We start from the raw sequence: 20464 nt of genomic DNA, 5'->3' as shown, positions 1-20464 counted from the left end.
TTCTTTTTCTTGTATTTTCTCCTTTTCCCAAAATGTAAAAAATAGACTGCTAGAAGCAGTTAGGTGGTGCAGTGAATAGAGCACCAGTCCTGAACTCAGGAGAACCTGAGGTCAAATCTGATTTCAGACACTTAACACACCCTAGGTGTGTGACCCTGGGCAAGTCACTTAACCCCAATTGCCTCAGCAAAAGAAAAAAAAAATAGATTGCTAGGTTTATGTATCCCCTTCTAAATGAAGCCTTTCTTGATCCTGATCCAGTTGCTATTATCTTTTCAGATTACTTTTTATTTATTTTGAGGACACATTTTGTTTATGTTTATGTTTGTACCTATAGTTTTCCTCTCTATGGAATTAAAGGTCTTCAAGGGCAGAAATGTTTTCATTTTTGTCTTTGCATCTCCAAGATCAAGAAGAAGAGGGAAGGAGAGATGCCTTGTTGCCATCATTTTGGATGGTGGTCTCTCATTTTAAACTCCAGCAATGAATTACAATTGCTCTAAAGTGACTTTTTTGACCCGATGAGCTATTTATTGATAAACTTGTTTTGTCTTATATAATCTTTTTCTCATATTTCATATTTAAATAATTTAAAATAAAAATATGTATATTCTTATTCAACATTTATAATATTGTTTACATCATTAAAGACAAAAAAAGAGAGAGAGAGAAAGAATACCTGAAAATAAATTAAATAAACCATACTTGTGGATTACTTACCTTTGTAAAGGGGAATAGGATGGATTTTTTTTTCTCATATCTCTTCTGAATTTATATGGGAGAAGTCAAGGTTTAGTTTTCTGCCCAAAACAGAGTATAATTCCACATCTGGGCTGCTAAATTCAGTTTTAAATTTTCAAAACTAATCAATCATTGTCACTGAATTTGTTAATGTTATGTGCCTTACATTGCATATTTAATATTTCATTTCCTAGAAAAATCCTCTGGGAGCACCCATCATTGGGAAATTTGAAAATTGGTTCCAGTGTTTTTCTCTAAACAAAAATCAATTGTTTCCTCCAACAAATAAGATTCCCCAGGACTTTCTACTTTGTGACTAGGCTGTGTCACTCATATATTCAGTTTGAGTGAGTTTGGATGATATGTCTGCCATTACATTGGTCCTCAGTGCCATAAATGCTTTTCTGTCATGGAGGGTAAACTAGAGCTCATTTTATTTTTAAATCTTGTTTTGCACTATCTATGATACAATGTGTTTTTTTTAAATAATACTTTTATTTTCAAAATGCATGCAAAGATAGTCTTCAATATACATCCTTGCAAAACCTTGAATTCCAAATTTTTATTCCTCCCTCTCTCTCATACCCCCTTCCCTAGAAAGCAAGTAATCCAATATAGGCTAAACATGTTCAGTTCTTATCAATCTATTTCCACATTTATCATGCTACACAGGAAAAATAAAATCAAAAAGGAAAAAAAAATGAGAAAGAAAAAAAAAAAGCATGCAAATAACAACAAAAAAGGTGAGAATAATATGTTGTGATCCACATTCAGTCCCCATAATCATTTCTGGATGCAGATGTTTCTCTCCATATGATACAATGTTAAATGAAACTTACATATGTGACTTGAAAAGATTCTAAAGGAGACAATATATCTAACTGCACACCTAACAACATTAATGGTTCTTTGTTTCCTTAGACGAACCTGTGCCTGTCAGGGGCTGGACCCTGAAACCTGTGGTGCTTCATTTTCTTTTGGCTGCTCATGGAGTATGTACTACAATGGATGTAAGTTTGCCAGAAGCAAGATCCCAAGGAAATTTAAGCTGCTTGGGGATGATCCAAAAGAGGTTGGTTTTCCATTAAGAGCTGTTAATTTCTTTCTGTCTAATGTCTTTCATCTTTTGCAGAGTCACCAGAACTATTATTTTAGGAACTCATGAATATATAGGAGCTCCCAGAACTAAGAGCTGGAAGAAGACCTTAGAAACAATTTAGCTTAATCATCCAATTTTACAAATGAGTGACTTGATAAGGTGGAGTGATTTAGTTAAAGTTATACAGGTAGTAAATAATAGATCTTTTTACTGTAAATACTATTGTATTTCTATTACACCACAGTAGAGATAGTAGATGAACAAAAGCTCAGCTAAATGACATGTATCAATTGTCAGTGAGTTGTGGTAGAATGTTTCTGATTGCCCTGGATTAATATTCAAATATAAGTGAAAAAGCAGCACTATGGAGTAAATATAGAAAAAGTACTGGACCTACACTCAAGGAAATGAGTTTGAATCCTGTCTCTGATACTCACTAGCTGTATGACCTGGACAAATCATTTACCTTTCTTAAGCAGGGTTTCCTCATAAAGTAAAAGTAGTAACTTGGCATGATAAATGTGGAAATATGTACAGAAGAATTATACACGTTTAACCTATATTGGATTGCTTGCTGTCTAAGGGAGAGGGGGAAAGGGAGGAAGAAAAATCTGGAATACAAGATTTTGTAAGGATGAATGTTCATAACTATCTTTGCATATATTTTGAAAATAAAAAGTTATTTTTTTTTAAAGTAGTGGTTTGGACTCTATGATCTCTAAATCCTCCTCCTAGTTCCAAATTCAGGACATTGAAAAGAAATGAACTCAGAGTCTATTGACTTAGGATCAAATCCTGGTTTTTCCATGAGTTGGCTAGCATTTACTAACCACTTACTACATGACAGATATTGGGCTAAGCATTAGGGATACAAAGAAAGGTAAACTAATAAATTGAGAGTTATTATAACTATTCCCAACTACCTCACAGAATGGATGTAGGGACCCAGTGAACTAATTTTAGATGAGATTTCCATAAACTATAAAACACTATATGAATGTAAGAAGATGATGGCGATTTTATAGTGGAAGTATATCATGCTCTTAGCAGTGGATAGGCAAAATATATTATTCCCTTCTAATACTTTATCCTTTTTAATATTTATTTTTCCAAATATATGTAAAGATAGTTTCCTTTTTTCCTTGTTTTTTTTTCAATTTCACATAAGTATTTTATTTTTTATATTACCTTTTTTTTTTCAAAATACATGCAAAGAGAGTTTTTGACATTTATTCTTGCAAAACCTTGTGTTCCAATTTTTTTTCCCTTTCTTCCCCCTCTTTTCCTCCCCTAGACAGCAAGTATGTTAGATTATACTTAAACATGTGCAGTTCTTCCAAACATATTTCTACATTTGTCATGCTACACAAGAAAAATCAGATCAAAAAGAAAAAAAAAAAAAGAGAAAGAAAAAACAAACAAACAAATGTGAAAATACTATAATGTGATTTACATTCAATCCTCATAATCCTCTTTTTGGATGTAGATGGCTCTCTGCATCACAAATCTGTTGAAATTGGTCTGAATCACCTCATTGTTGAAAGCCAAGTCCATCATGGTTGATCATCACATAGTCTTGTTGTTTTTGTGTACAATGTTTTCTTGGTTCCACTCACTTCTCTAAGTATCAGTTCATGCCAGTCTCTCCAGACCTTTCTAAAATCAGCATTCTGATCATTTACAAAGATAATTTTTAGCACTCCCCTTTGTAAAACCTTATATTCTGAATTTTTCTCCTTCCTGAAGACAGCAAGCAATACAATATTGGTTAAATATATGCAATTCTTCTAAATAGATTCCCATATTCATTTTGCTGTGCAAGAAAAATCAGATCAAAAGGGAAAAAAATACAAAAAAGAAAACAAAAAAGAAAGCAACAAAAAGATGAACATATTATGCTTTGATCTACATTCAGTCTCCATTGTTCTCTCACTCAATGTGGATGGCACTTTCTATCCCAAGTCTATTGGAATTGCCTTGAATCACTACATTGTTGAAAAGAGTCAAGTCCATCACAGTTGATCATCACATAATCTTGTTATTACTGTATACAATGTTCTCTTGGTTCTGCCCATTTCACTCAGCATTAGTTAATGCAAGTCTTTCCAGGCTTTTCTGAAATCAGCCTGCTCATCATTTCTTATAGGACAATAACCTTATACTTTATCTTGTTATGGAATCCCTGTGTTTTTGAGAATTGTAAAGATAAAGTTAAATGAGCATGTGATGCTCTCTATAATTGTAATCTTACAATCTTACTTTAGGCTATTCAGTTAGAAATAAGCTAGATTTCCTATTCTTATTCATACATATCATGGATATTTTTTTTGTGGGATGACATCATGAAAATGTTGCTCTTGGGTTTAAGAAAAATAATCTATTGCTAGTGTAATGCAAATGTGATATTATTACCAAATTAGCTCAGTAATCAATTTATCAAAATTTTGTTATCTACAAAAATTTTTTCCTTAAGAACAATTTCTTCGTCAAAAGACTTTTAAGTATTTTGTAGCCTATAGGATATCATTTGGACAATATGATCAATTATTGTTTGATTGAAAATCTTGATTATGTTTTGCATTTCAGCTGTGATCAATCTTAAAGAAATCTAGAGCAAATCTGAAACATTTTATGTTGTTATGTGACTTTGAATGTAATCAATGTGAATCAAAATGAATAAATAATAAAAAATAATACTTCTTTACTGCCTTTAGAAAACTCAGTTTTATTCTGTTTATGTCTCTAATAGTTTGCTAATGAAGAGTAGGAAAATGAAATTCCAAGTATTCATGGATTAGTAATATAAAGATTTCCTAAGGAAACATTGCTTGCATTTTAAAACAATATTACCTAAATGCACAAAATGTTCTTTTTAGTATATTGAAGTCACTGTGATTTCAGAGGCCAAATGAACAGTGGCAGTTTTTTGTGATGACAACAAGTTTTGTTTTATCCACTAAAAAGTAATTTCATATCCTTTCTATAAATCCTTATCTCCTGTCACAGGAATTCACATACATTAAATGGAAGGGGGTGACTAGTAATCTCTTCTCTCAGAATAGATAGGAGAACATAGTTTCAATTCTTAGCAAAATTACAGTGAATTACAGACGATGTAGATCTGCCCCACCATCTAAAATAGAATCAATAGAGATTATACTAGGCTGCCACTCTTTTTACAGCTGATGCCAGTCTTATCTTTTATCTGATAATGTATTTATACTAAAATCAAAATTCTAAACATGAGGCAAAAATAGAGCAACTTAATATTATGAGACAATTTTACATATTTATAAATGCAAGAAAGGCAATCTCCGAATCAGGAAGTCCTAGGTTCAAGTCCCACCCATGATACATACTGTTTGAGTGATCCTCAGTAAGGAACTAAATGTCTCATTGTGGATTTGCACAAAAGTTGCTAATCTGTTTTGGTAGATGCCATTTCTTCATCACAGAATCCTCTGCATTATTGGGATAATGAACTTGGGACAAAAACAAAAACAAATAAGCAACAAGAAAAACCCAATATATTTCACTTTAAAAGATTATTGTTCTCCTTCAACTGAAAACGTAAATGGGTATTCCTTCTTTATATTGAATAGACTCCAACTCTTGCTTCAAGGGTTTTATCCATATTGGAAGAATTTCAGTTATTTTTTATTGATACATAGAAAATTCATTTTAACTTATTAAAATAATTTTTGTAAGCTACTCAAAACATGAAGCTTATAAATAGATATAGTAAACTAAGGGTGGGTTTTCAATTTATTATCTTCTTTGGACGCTAATGGGAAAGTGCGAGAACAAATAAACTTTTTTTCTTTCCAAATATGAGTTATATTTCTGTGGTATCAGATAACCTATTAAAATATCTCTAAAGATCTGGATATTTGGTAGAATATGTATAAAACATCTAGATGACTGATCTCAGCTCACTTTGCATTCAAATATTATAGAGGGATGCAAATATATCCTATATTATAAGGTTGCATGAGTAAAGGAATATATTTTCATTTATACTAAAGATATAGGCAGGCAATTCAAAGCTAATTGCCTTTATATGGAGAGAAAATAATATATAATCTACACAATATTTAATTTTGTGCAGGAAGAAAAATTGGAATCTCATTTGCAAAATCTGTCTACTCTGATGGCACCTACATATAAGAAACTTGCTCCTGATGCATATAATAACCAGGTGAGTTTAAAATAATTGATATTATTGGAATAATTTATTTCTTGTATTTTGATTTGATTTATGCTTTTCTTTGCCTAAAAAAAGGTGTTTCCCTTCTCTTCCCTAAAACCTGGTATAATATGCTGTCTTTGATACACAAAAATTAGGGACTGATAATTAAAAGATAGGGAATGGTGGAGAGAAGGCAGAATGGGAAATATTTCCACTGTATTCCATTATAATGATGAATTTCCTACTGTTAGAGTTATTTCATCTTTTTTCTCAGTCTCTTCAATGTATTTAGGGTTTTTTTCAACTTGTCTCTTTGGGTGTTTGACAATTAATACAAACTTCTGTGCTTTCCTTAATGATTCCCATTGTTTATATCTTATTTTAAATGTATTATTCTAAATATAAAAGTAAAGGTCTAATGTGTTTACATAAATGGATGTGCTTAAATAAGTAGGCTATAGCCAATTTACAAATAGGTTATCTTACAAAAGTTCATTTCTAAGTCAGTTATTTGGCATTCAGAGTTCATTCTCTCATAGAAATAACATTTTAAGTGATGTTTAGGATCTCAGGGCAGCACTTAATGTACCCGAAACATAATACCGTTATAAACTTTGCTACCAACTATAGGCATATTCTTCTGGGAAAATGTCATCAAGTCTATAAAGCAACAAGAATGTCTTAAACACTATCTGCCAAGTTCCATGCTAAGCAATCGAAACTCTCCACACATTGGGATCAGTTTTGCTGAAGCAAAGAGCAAGACTGTTAGGAATTTGGAAAGCTGTTCATAATGAATGGTTTTTAAAAGATGTAACTTTATGCCTATTCTATCTACATAGTCAATCAGAAGCCACACCCAAGTACACTATATACCAATGGCCTCCAAATAGGATGATCTGCTCATGCTACAATGATCTGTCAGGGTAGCTCCAGATAATATGGTCATGCCCAAACAAGATTCTTTTTCCATTTTTTTTGTTCATACTTGTTATTTCATGTATATAGGGAAACTCTCCATGAAGAAATTTTTCCTTCGATATGGAACAATACAGAATCTTTAGTGTCTCTTTCACACAGTATTTCTTTAGATATTTGAAGACAGCTTGATGGACCATCTTCTTTTCCTTCCTCCACTCCCAACACAAGTTTTGTCTTTTACAAGCTAAAGATCCTTTGTTCTTTCATCTGGCATAGTTTCTTGACCTTTACCATCCTGATTACCTTTCTCTAGAAGCTGCTTACATTGTTGATAACTGTTCTCAAAGTATGATATTCAGAATTGGTCTTATTTCTTCATATGTGTGCTGACTACTACAAAATATGACAGGTAGGACTATCCATCAGCTTCCTTGATCTGAAGTCCAAGTTTCATATTAAACATGATAATTTCCACGTTTTATTCCCAACTATTTCTCAATCCATGTTGTACTGAATTCAATCTTTTTAAAAATAAATTGTTATCCTGACTGTGACTCCAACAGTATTTTGAATTGTTTCTTTCTAGCTACTTGCAACACTTTTTTTTTTATCTTAGAGCTCTGGAATTTGACTATAATATTCCTGGCAGTTTTAATTTTGTGATCTCTTTCAAAGCTAATCAATGGATTCTCTGGATCTAAGTTATCAGGACAGTTTTTCTTGATGATTCATTGAAATATATGTCTAAGCTTTTTTTTTTTTTATCATGTCTGTAAGATATTCACTAATTCTTAAATCATCTCTCCTTGAGCCATTTTCTAGGTGAGTTTTTTCTAATTAGTTATTTTTTCATTTTTTGAAACTTTATTTTATTATTTTTTGAAGGCTCACAATCTTCCATTTTCCCAATTCCCATTTTAAGGAGTTATTTTCTTTAGTGAGCTTTTGCATTTAACCAATTCTGCTTTTTTAAGGAATTCTTTTCTTCAGAATTTTGTACCACTTTTATGATTAGAACCATTCTTTTTTTTAAAGCCTTATTTTCTTCAGGTTTTGTGTTTTTTGGGTTTTGTTTTTTTTTTGTTGTTTTTTTTTTGGTGCTTCCTTTATCAAACAGTTGATTTTATTTTCCTAATTTTATTGTAACACTCTCATTTCTTTTTCTAGTTTTTTCTCTCACTCTCTTATCTCTTTAATTTCCAGGAATTCTTCTGGCCCCAATTAGAATTTTTTCTTTGAGGCTTTTCTTCTAGATGTTTTCATATTGTTGTCTTCTTCTAGATTTATGTCTTAGTCTTCCTTGCCACTACGGTAGGTTTTTATGCTCAAATTTCTTTTTAAAAATTGTTTGCTCATTTTCCAGCCTATTCTTTAACTTTGAACTTTATGTTAAGTTGGGCTATGCTCACTTGGGGGTGGAGAAGCACTGTCCCAAGTTTCAGGTTTTTTTCATCGTACTGTTTTCAGAGTTAGTTCTGGGTATCTTTAAGTCTTCAATATTTTCAAGATGGTGTGATCTTGAGAAAGATATAGTTACAGTTCTTGTGGTCTACACTATGATCTTTACCCAGGAAAGGTCCCTGCTCCCCTGCAGCCACAAGTATTAGTACTTCTCTTTGCTTTGAAATTGTAACCAAAGTTCCTGTCCATATGACCACTATTCTCCACCCAGGAACTATGATGCAGAACTGCATATGGGCCAGTCAGTGCCATTTGCATATAGTACCAACAAAGGGTCCCTTGTAATCTCTTTCTGATTAGTTTTTCTGATTTAAATAACATAATTGAAGGACTTACAGTTATCCATGTTAAAATACACAATTGTTTATATTCTTCAGTGGTATCAAGCAAATACTTTTTATTGAATAAACACAATTGCTGAATAAATATTATATGTGGTGGTTGAAATTCAGGGAGAACTATTTTCTTTCCTGTAATGATGTTTTTTTTTTTCTAAATTCAGCTAGAAATTTTGATATCCATATATTGGATTTAACATATATTTTAACATAATTAACATGTATTATACTATCTGACATCTAGGGGAGGAGGTAGGGGGAAGGAGGGGATAATTTGCAAAGGTCAATGTTGAAAAATTACACATGGATATAATTTGCCAATAAAAAGCTTTAATAAAAAAGAAAAAAAATAAATTTTGATATACTCTGTATCCTGCCTATTTGTAGATATCATGCCTTTGTTGACTTGATCTAAGTTCTATCTTCTTTAGGGACATCCTTTCAAAAATTGAAATACCAAAGCAAAATAGACATGCCTATTAGAATATGCTTTTAAAATATTGTCTTTGAAATTTTTTATTTGATGACTTTGAAATGCAACTGAACCAGTTTCTCCTTAAGCAGATATCTGTTTATTTTGTTGAGCTCATTTCAAAGCTAATGACCCTAAAACAATTTCTCACATTTAGCCTTACTGACTGTGTGCTGTCTTTTAGTGAATAAGCACATATAGAGCCTGTATATAAAAAAATTACATAAGTACATGGCTGTATGGCATATTAACTAAGGACCAGATGAGAATAAAGAAATTCATGATTTGGTATACTGTTGGAATATAATTGTATTTTGGTTTAAGTAGTTACTATTCTGTATCCTGAATAGAGTTGTCAGTGAGTGGAAAATATTGATTAAGCCTAGGTTTTTACCATAAAATGAGAAATATATGTTTCTTGGTCAAACTTATGGAAATTTAAAACATTATTGTTAACCAACATGCACAAATGACTCTGCTAAAGGTAGAAGGGCTTAATTCAAATAAGACATATGAGTAACCTCAATAGCAAAACTATAGCTAAACTTTTTTTTCCTCCAATGTGTATTAAATTGGGTTATTTTTAAAATTATGTTAATGAAACTATATAGAAGATAATATAAGTCTTAGATCCTCTCTGTACCTTTCTTACACATATTATGTCCCAACAGTCTTAATGAAGTTTTAAGCTCTAATAATTTAAAATGTGTGTGTGTGTGTGTGTGTGTGGGTGTGGGTAAGCAACTGATTAAAAGTTCTGCTTGATAATTTTAGAGGTTGGTGAGTTTAAAGATTTTTATTTCTTCCTCTACAAGAAATGCCCCTTATCATCTAGGGGAGGATGGATCACATTGGGATAAATTTATTGGATTAGATTCCTGTGAGACAGAGTCTTCTGCATGGAGCCATCCTTTGTGCTAATCCTTGAAGGGCAGCTTAATCCTGAGTTCAGCCTTTTTTGCCTTGCATTGATCATCTCCAATTTAATCTGCTTATATCTTGTTAGTGCATAATTGTTTTCATGTTGTTTTCCCCATGAGATTATGAGCTCCTTGAGAAAGAAGTGGAACTTTGCAGTTGTTGCTGATATACTCTTTTGCTTTTCTTTGTATCCCAGTGCTAAGCGCATAGTGCCTGGCACATAATAAATTTGCTTGTTGATGGATTGACTTTTTAAACTTCCTTTATCAGTCCCCTATTTCTGTTTACTAGTCTCACTCTGAGATGCCTTCTAGCTATGGGGCTCTAGCTATTGATGATGTTTATTAGTACTTTTGATTGTGGCTGAAAGAATGTAGGCAATGCTGTTAATTGCCTAATAGTTCTAAACTCCTTTAGATACATGTAAAGATTTTTCTTTAGTTTGCATTTGTTCCCAAGTGGCACAATGCTTTTGTTCCAAATGTATAGATCTTTTTTTTTTCTGTTTGTCACCTGCTTACCTAATCTCTTGGTTGCTTTCCAATCATCCCACAACTCCAACTTGCTTGGAGTTATGCTTCACTCTGTTTTCACAGAATTTCTTCTGCTTTGTTGCTACCAGTCCTTATTGACTTCAAAAGGTTGTGATGATGATCAAATGTGAAATTTCCTATGAAAGTAATCTACTATCATCATTACTTTAATCATTCTTCTCTTGTTTCATGGAGTTAAGGTAAAAACTGTTGTTCAGTCATTGTCAATCATGTCTGAATCTTCATGATTCCATGGACTATAGCATGCCAGGCCTTTATGTCCTCCACTCTCTCTCTAAGACTGTCGAAGTTCATGTTCATTGTTTCCATATAGCTGTCCATCTTTTCCTCTGCCCTCCCCTTTTCCTTTTGCTTTCAAATTTTCCCAACGTCAGGACCTTTTCCAGTTACTCCTATCTTCTCATTATGTGGTCAAAGTACTTGAGCTTCAGCTTTAGTATTTGACCTTTCAGTGAATAGTCTGAATTAATTTCTTTAAAGTATTGACTGACTTGACTTCCTTGCTGTCCAAGAGACACTCAAAAGCCTTCTCCAGCACCACAATTCAAAGACATCTATTCTGTGCTCAGCTTTCCTTATAATGCAGTGCTAACAACCATACATTGCTATTGGAAAAAATACAGCTTGAACTATACTTTGTTGGCAAAGCGATGTCTCTATTTTTTAAAATGCTGTCCATATTTGCTGTTGCTTTCTACCAATAGCAAGCATTTCTTAATTTTATGGTTGTAGTTACCATGTGCAGTGATCTTTGAGCCCAAAAATATAAAATCTGACACTACTTCCATTTTTTTTTTCTCTTTGTCAGGAAGAGATAGAACCATTTGCCAAGTTCCTAGTTTTTTTATGTTAAGTTTCAAGTCAGTTTTCACACTCTCTTCTTTCACCCCTCATCAAGAGACTTCTTAATTCCTCTTCACTTTTTGCCATCAGATTGTTTATAGTACCATAACATATTTCTTATCCATTCCCTTCTTTCAATTCACAAGATTATTCTAGTTTAATCCAACATCTACTTCCAGAATCTCCCTTCTCCAATACACCATCCCTATAGTTGCCAAGATTATCTTCCTGTGGCATAACATCAACCACATCATGCCCCTCTGCAAAGCCTTCAGAGTGGCTATTTTCTCTAAGATAAAATAAAAACTCAGTCTATTATTTTAAAGCCCTCCCTAATCTGGCTCCAAACTACCTTTGTATTCTTCTCTCATTGCTCATCTTCTATATTCCAATCAAACAGACCAACTGGTTGTTCCTGAGCTTGCCAATTGATTTCCCACTTTTTGCAAAAAGCTGTTTCCAGTGTCTTGGATGCACTTCCTCCATCTCCAGGTATCTTAGTTTCTTCAAAATTCAACCTCCTTTCAGGTACAATCTCCTGTGAAACATCTTTTTGAATGCCCATGTTCCCCACCTGTTGTTGCTCTCTCCTCAAATAAGATACTTACTAAGATACATGATAGTGCAAGGGTTAAGGAGCTGGCCTTCTGGTCAGGAATGCATGACCAAATTCAAGGCCTGCCTCTGCTCCATAATGCTGTAGGAGCCAATCAAGCCTCACAAACATGAGGTTTTTTTTTTTTTTTTAGTACTTCAACGTGACACTTTAATTCACAATCAGAATGGTATAAATTTTATTCCGTACTCCACTCCTCACCCCCAAATAATGGGCAGGTAGGTGGTGAAGTGGACAGGGAACTGGCCCTTGAGTCAGGAGGACCAGAGTTAAAAGCCATACTAAGATGTCAAGTAGTGTGACTCTAGATAAGTCATTTAACCCTGTTTGTCTTAATCTCTTATTTGTAAAAAGAGCTGGAGAGGGAAATGGCACACCATTCCAGTATTTTTGCCAGTAAAACCTTAAATAGGGCCATAGAGAGTAGAACATGACTGAAAATGATTCAGTCACAATAACAAAGACAAACTGTAGATAATTACTGATCACTCCACAGTTACATAGGTTCAATTATACTAATACAACATGAAGTTTCTAAGGGGTCTCTCATCTGTAAAATGCCAAACTATTCCAGGATTTTTACCAGTAAAGCCTCAAATGGAACCACAGAGAATAGAACATGACTGAAAATGACTCAATCACAACAACAAAGACCCCCCACCACGTGTAGATAAGTACTAGTCAGTCTACACTTACATAGGTTCAATTTTAATAATACAATGTGAAGCTGTAATGACAGAGAAACTGAGACAAGATAGAAATTAGAGAGTTATTAATATTTTATTTGAAAAGGAGAGATTTACTGGGACCAAATGGATCCATGGTTTGGTTCCAGGGCTGAATGAGACTATCATCTCCAAGAATCTATCAGCAAATGTCAGATACAAGATTCTTTTATAGGGTAACAAGAACGATGACATAATGGGAAAGGTACCTGAGATGGGGGTGACTTAATGGGGGGAGGCACCTAGGATGACATAATGGGAGATACTGGAGAGGCTCCTGATATTCTAATGATACCTAAAATGGTTAAATATTAAAAGGGAATGATTATAGCCTGAAGTCTAAGATATAAGACCTTTATCCTACCAAATATTAAGAGGGAATGATTATAGCCTAAGATCTTGGGGCAGAGTAACTGAGGTAGGACAATTAGGGAAACTTGTTCAGGACATTAAAAGGGAACTGTGGCACAACATTCCACACTCTCTCTCTCTCTCTCTTGACTATTCAAATCATTGAATTACCTTCCTCTAGAAGATCTTAGCACCATAATTTTGACCAACCCTATGTGAAGTAGATAACCAAATAAAGCTAGAACAGTGCAAGGACTTTCGGCAAGGACAAGTCCCTCCCTGATAACTACAGACTTAATCAGCAATACAAAAGCTCCCTATTGCAATCATGTCAGGTCTTCTGCAGTTGGGGAGCATCTTAGCCAGAGAATACAGTTTGAGATAGACAGTTCACTGTGAATTAGGTCTGTGGTCATTTGTGCATTTAACTCAGTCTCTGCTTATATAGGGAATAGCAGTACTCAAGACAGTCCTGCTGCCCAACCTAAGAGGGGCACCCCAAGTCTGTTAAGGGGGAAAAGTGGGGCCTAGAGTAGCTCCACCTGTCCCCTCTCAATAGAACAAGAGCTAATACTAGGATCCAGATTTCTGAGCAGTGTATGCACAGTTAGACCAAGGCAGGCAAACTTGAACTTTTAGAGGCTACATATCAAACTGCAAAGTCCTTTGAGAATGTTGAAATATTAATTAAGGAACTGGGGTTATAAGAGTGGAGAAACAGATCAGAGAGACTGCCAGTCCCAAGACAGGTATCTGTTTTCTGATTGTTTCTAAAAAATAATCCCAAAAAGTGAGTCTGCCAGGACAATTACAACAGAATAAGGGATTTCAAAGTTAAAGAACAACCAGCAAATCATAGTCCAGTAAATTTAAGCAAGGAGTAAAAAATGAAAAGGACTGTTTAAAGGACTTCCAATTAAATCTGAACTAGTAAGATAGGGGGTAGGGCAGAAGTGCCTAAGAAAATACACTAGTTTCCCCAATTTCCTATCTCTTCCTTCCTTTTTTTCTCACAGAAAGGAATTATCAAATAACCATCCCACATACAAATCTCAAAATTGAATCAAAATTCCTATAAATATACATATACATAATAGACTAAAAATCCCTCAAACATAATAGTAATAGTTACACAAGTTTAACAGTTTCCATCCCAAGTCTTAAACACAGTAACACAGTTAAAAATTTAATAATTCAACCACTTTCCCATTCTCCCATATCAGTCCAAATTACATCAGGAGCAGGGGCAATGGTCTTCTCAAAAATTGCTTCCTGCTGAAGATGGTCGGAGATGCCCAGTCCAGGAAGGGGGATGGATATGGTGTGGCATGCTGACAATCAAAGCTTATCTAGGTCCCAGAAACAAGTCAAATATCTGTAATTTGACCAAATCTAGAAACAAAAAAACATAAATCTAACAAAGAAAGGTTAGAACAGTCTGAGATAGAAAGACTGGTCCACAAGGACTGCTACAAGATGTGGCCTCTCATTAGTTAGAAACCTATAATGATTACAGATAACCAAATTGGAAACAGCAAGGTATAACATAATTGAATTACATTAACAGTTTCTTATTGACCATTGCTCTGATTATAAAAAACAGGAGGAAAAAATGCAGGGACATATTAACTACAAGCCCCCAAAAATTTTACCTCGAATAACAAATCCCATTAACCAAAGTTTCGGAAAAATCCTAAACAGATATTTACCAAAACCTTATATTTATACAAATCAGTTTGCTCCTTTTAGCCAAGAATCATGTGGCTACAACTTGATTTTAAAAAATGGCTGGAATACAGTTTAGAGGAAGGGGTGAGGAGAGGATTCCATGTGGCTGTCTTTCCCCCCACTCCACCTCCAAAGAAGCAGGGGGGAAGGAATTCGAACTGAACTACACACCAGGATAACTAGATTCTCCATAGCAGAAGTAGCAGAGAGCAGTGGGGGGTGAGTTTAATCTTTACCTTTAAAGACAAAAGATCCCTACCCCACCTAACCTTTAAAGTAGCAGAAAACAGTGGAGGGGAGGGGAAGATTCCATCGAACCCACATGTCCAGCAGAGCTGAATTTAAAGCATAACTTATAATGTTATAATATAGGTAACAAACTCTGAACCAAACTAAATGCAGCTTTAAATTCCCAATAATATAAAATTGCTTTTCCTATCATATTTAATAATGAATTTCACTAAACAGCATAGTTTTGTTTTGTTTTTTTTCTCCCTCTGGCCCTACATGGCTATAAGTCCCAATGGACTTCTCCTAAGCTCCAACTTTGGCCAGAGTTGGAGCCTTTAGAAAAGTCAGACCTTTCCTTACCTAATTAGAGGCATGTGACCCCTTTCAGGCAAGTTAACAGAACTTCTTTAACAAGCTATTTTTCTTTTAAGATCTTATACTTAAAGATACCCAAATCTGGCCTGCATAGGCAACAGTAAAATTATTTTCCACAATTTTAAAACTGCCCAAAAGAATACTCAGAACAAATCTGGCATGCAAAGGCAATAGTAAAATTACTTCCCACAACTTTGGAATCATTCTAAAATTCCTAATCAGATGTTTTCTCCTGCCTGAGTTTCAATCAGATAAAGTTTTATTGCCCTTTACTCTAGCGGCTTTGAAAACCTGCTCCAAGGAAAAACAATCTGATTTCTTGTTCCTTTTACTCACAAATTAGTTCAACAGGTTAAAAAGTTTAAAATCACAAGCAAATTTTTATACTTTGCACAGTTGCAACACTGAAATAAGCAATTCCCAAATTTCTTAATCATTGTTCTTAAACTTAACAGAGCTCTTAAATTAACAAAACAGACAGACAAATCACACGGAACACAGAACACAAATCACACAGACATAGACTGCACAGTTACAACATTCAATAAGACATTAACATCAAAACCAGAGCCAGATGGTGTCTTAAAAGACATCCAGATTTATACTCTGGAATGCCCACAGTTGTGCTAACTGGCACACAGAACCAGATGTGTCTTAGTAGACACCCAGGTAGTGCCAACTGCGTCCAGTTTGACACTACTCAGAATTTTTAAGACCTGTCAGTGCCCTGTTATTCTGAGAATCCAGATGCTAGCACAGACAGAACAGGTAACCAGATAATGCCCAAAAAGGCAATCAGAATCAGATCAGACCAGATGTGTCTTAGGAGACACAAAACCAAGGGGTATTATCCAGCGTCCTATATAATACCCTTCTCAGAATTTAATGACATCAGCATTTTATTATTCTGCAAATACAGGTGCTAGCACAGACAGACAAACAGATAAACAGAGCAGATTGTGTCTTCCGACATCTGGATTTATTCTCCCATGGATGAATCAATGTATTCACTGTCAAACTTGGCTGCAGCTGGTGACTCTGGAAAAAAAATCTTTAGAGGGCCAACCTCTCCAAGCAAAGAACCCAGATCCCCAGTCGCCCTGAGGCCCAAGGTGGAGAACCAAATGTCTCTATTCTCTAATCCTGCTCTCATTTTATACTATCTTGGTGGGAAGCCTCCAAAATGTAATTCCAGAGAAACTGAGGCAAGATAGAAATTAGAGAGTTATTAATTAGAGAGTTATTTGAAAGGGAGAGATTTACTGGAACCAAATGGATCCATGGTTTGGTCCTGAGATGGGAATAGCTTAATGGGGGGAGGCACCTGGATGGGGATGACCTAATGGGTGGAGACACCTAGGATGACATAATGGGAGGTGCCAGAGAGGCTCCTAATATTCTAATGATGTCTAAAATGGTTAAAGAACTTTATCTTATCAAACATTAAGAGGCAATGATTATAGCCTGAGGTCTTGGGGCAGAGTAACTGAGGTAGGACAATTAGGGAAACTGGGTCAGGACATTAAAAGGGAACTGTGGCAGAACAATGCTTCTTAGGAGTTAATTGAAAATATGATTGTATTCTGTTCCCATAGAACATGGTGAAGCTAATGGATTCAAGTTGTGAACAGGCCTTTTAATCTTGGCCTCATTTTATTCTTGTTCCACATCCTTTCTTTCCAGTTCTCTTTCAATTTATAGTCCATTAGGTATTCTTTGATCCAGAAATACTGACCTTCTTGCTGTTCCTAGAACAGGTTCCTTCATCTCCTAGATCTGAACATTATCAACCACTGTCCCTGTGCCTGAAATGCTTTCTCTCCTTAACTCTGCCTCCTGGCTTCTTTCAAGCTCCAGCCAAAATATCATCTTTTACAGGAAATGTTTCCCAATCATCGTTATCTCAATTGTCTTCCCTCTTGATTATTTCCAGTATATCCTGTCCATAGTTTGTTATACATAGTTCTTTGCATGTTGTCTCCTGATTAAATTGTTAATTATGCAAGAGTATATCCACTTTTCTTTGTATCCACTGAGCTCAGCACATAGAAGTAAGCACTTAATAAATGTTTATTGACTGAGTCATCAATTGTCCTAAGCAGTCCTAAGTTACTCTGCTACATATGCGCTGGGCCATTCCCATCAATTTAAGACTCTTTCATTTGTCTTAGTCCTTGTTCCTCCATCCCAAATATACCAAGTTGATCAGTTTAAATTAAGGGTACTTAACCTTTTTTGTTTCAGTTGAGTGAAGCTATAGATCCCTTCTCAGAATGTTTTTAAAAATATGTAGCATACATAACAAGTCAAAGGAAAATAACTTTCTTGAAATGCAATTGTCAAAATATTTTTTGTTTTAAAAATTTCAATTAAAATTGCAATTGCAAAATATATTTTTTTAAAACAACTTCATGACTGTTAAGAAACTGACTTGGATAGACATGGCTATCCTGTTTGCAGAAGTATAAGGCAATAATATTTTTAAAAGGAAATGAAAAATATGTATATTCTTGACAATGTTATTATGACAACGTATTTGCTTTGTATTATATGATTTTATTTTCTTTCTCAATGGCAGAGGTAAAATGTTAATCTTTTGAATGAATACAAAGTGTGTATTGGTTAACTGTCTTTTCCTCTTCCAGATTGAATATGAGAATAGAGCACCAGAGTGCCGCCTGGGATTAAAGGAAGGTCGCCCATTCTCTGGAGTCACTGCCTGCTTAGATTTCTGTGCCCATGCCCACAGAGATTTGCACAATATGCAAAATGGTAGTACATTGGTAAGTGATGGCAGCTTCCATCCATGGTCACTTCCATTTTGTGGATTAGAGGATTTATGTGTTTGCTGTGTGCTTCATTGGGGGAAAAACATTTTCTCTTCAGAAGCCACATGAAGCATCATTTTTATGAATGGGTTGCTGTTGTATGGCGATCATGTTTGGCATTGCTACTGCCCTCAGAACATGCTTATTAGAGCCAAACTCTGCGACAAGCATATGAGAATTTCATGGAAATTTTGAGGATGAATCTATAGCCCGGAGAGCATATTGCCAGCCGAAACCTGCTGCCAAGGAATATTTACAATGCCAAAATGTCATACGTCTGGCATTTCACAATTCACTGATCTTATTATACCCCAGCCAAGATATCTATTACCAAAAAAAGGAATATGTGTTTGGATATCTGAAATGGAAAAAGAGAGGCATGGATGTCCAAGGGAATCTCTAAGTTTCTATCTTCATCCCATCATTGAAGAGAGGAAGTGCCAGAGAATGAATTTGGAATGGTACCATAACTCACTTGTATACACACTGGTCCCTGTCCTAGTCCCAAAACTTACTTTGTTCTATGGTAGAGTAAGTCTGTCTATGAGTTATCTAAGGTTCTCTGACATCCTTGACTTTCAGTTTCTGCTTCTATGGATAAACTGTATTAGTAGATGAGTTATCAGGAATTTGGATGATTTTTTTTTTAAGGCATTTCCAATTATACCTTTTACTGTAAATGATCATACAGAAAATTCTCAATCATTTTATTTCTTTAAATTTACTTTTGAGGAACAAAATTATTTTTACCTGTCATTAAATTGTCCCTACTTTTTGGACCCCCCCCCCCCCAACTGCCATTTATTTAAAACATATTATCTAAAGAGAAGTTTTGGACAGCTGGGTAGGAAATTGGCCCCAGAGTTGGGAATACCTGAGTTTAGGACTTGCCTTTCATGCATATTTGCTGTGTGGCTCTGGGCAAGTCATTTAATATCTCAAAGCTCCAGATTGAGCAGGTGTCCATCTGCATTTAGTAAAAGCTATAAAATTACTGGCCTTATCTTATGTGGAGGCACTCTAGGGAAGACAGAATCAGTTCAGCATAGTGGAAATAGTGGAAATAAGACTGACTTTAGAGCCTTGGGTAGGTAGGTAGTACAATGTATAGAGTGCCCTGCCAGGAGTTCGAAAAGCTCCATCTTTCTGATTATAAATGTGGCCTCACTTGCTAGCTGTGTGACTCTGGGCAATTCACTTAACCCAGTTTGCCTCAGTTTCCTCATCTGTAAAATGAACTGGAGAAGGAAATGGCAAACTTCTCTAGTATCTTAGCCAAGAAAGTCCCAAATGGAACCAGGAAAAAAAAAGCCAAACACTACTGAAAAAAAAGACTGATATCTGAATCAGGAAGTCGTTGATTTGAATGTTCTGGGCAACTCTTTAAACCTATAATTTGCAAGTTAAAGATCTATATTGTTAGTGGGAGTTTATTTACTGGAAGTTCCCTATGTGGCTGGGGGACTGGTCCAGTTCTTCTCCTTGTATTATTCACATTATCAGGAAACAATGGGATACAACAAGATGACTTGTCATGTATAATTGATAATACTATGACTTGCTTTCTCAATGAGTAGGGGAGGGAGAGAATTTGGAACTCAAAATTTTTTTAAATGAATGTTAAAAAGAAGTGCTGAAATTGGAGATGTGGGAGCTGAATTCTAATCCTACTTCAGATACTACCTTTGTGACTTTGGTTTTTGTTTTGTTTTGTTTTCTGAGAGCAATTGGGATTAAATGACTTGTCCAGAGTCATACAGCTAGAAAATATTAAAGTATCTGAGGCTAGATTTGAACTCAAGTCCTCCTGAATTCAGAGCCTGTGCTCCAGCCACTACATCATCTATCTGCCCCTATCTTTGAAGCTTTGGCCAAGTTACTGAATGTCCCAGGGTCTTGGGACTTCATCTGTACAATGATTGGTTTTGTACCATTTGGTTCCTAACATCTCTGTCAACAACCAAGATTGATGCTAAGAATTATGTTATAAATATGGGGGAAATTCCCCCATAAATAGAGCAAACAAAAAGTATTCCAGAAATTCAGAGGAGACAAATAGTAATCTGAGATA

At 34.9% G+C, this 20464-nt stretch overlaps 1 protein-coding gene across 4 annotated transcripts in view; it reads left to right on the top strand.

Moving 5' to 3' along the window:
* TET2 (tet methylcytosine dioxygenase 2) overlaps positions 1-20464 on the top strand; it is a 182437-nt gene that overhangs the window by 148427 nt on the left and 13546 nt on the right. For all 4 annotated transcript variants that reach the window (XM_031941926.1, XM_031941925.1, XM_031941923.1 and 1 more), the window contains 3 exons: positions 1663-1813; positions 5949-6038; positions 18211-18348. In XM_031941926.1, the coding sequence (XP_031797786.1) occupies positions 1663-1813; positions 5949-6038; positions 18211-18348 (379 nt within the window). The remainder of the gene's footprint in view (positions 1-1662; positions 1814-5948; positions 6039-18210; positions 18349-20464) is intronic.

This window comes from Sarcophilus harrisii, chromosome 6 (assembly GCF_902635505.1).
Source record: "Sarcophilus harrisii chromosome 6, mSarHar1.11, whole genome shotgun sequence".
Classification (NCBI taxonomy): domain Eukaryota; kingdom Metazoa; phylum Chordata; class Mammalia; order Dasyuromorphia; family Dasyuridae; genus Sarcophilus; species Sarcophilus harrisii.
The sequence above is the reverse complement of the archived record's forward strand: the minus strand, read 5'-3'. Positions and strand labels throughout refer to the sequence as shown.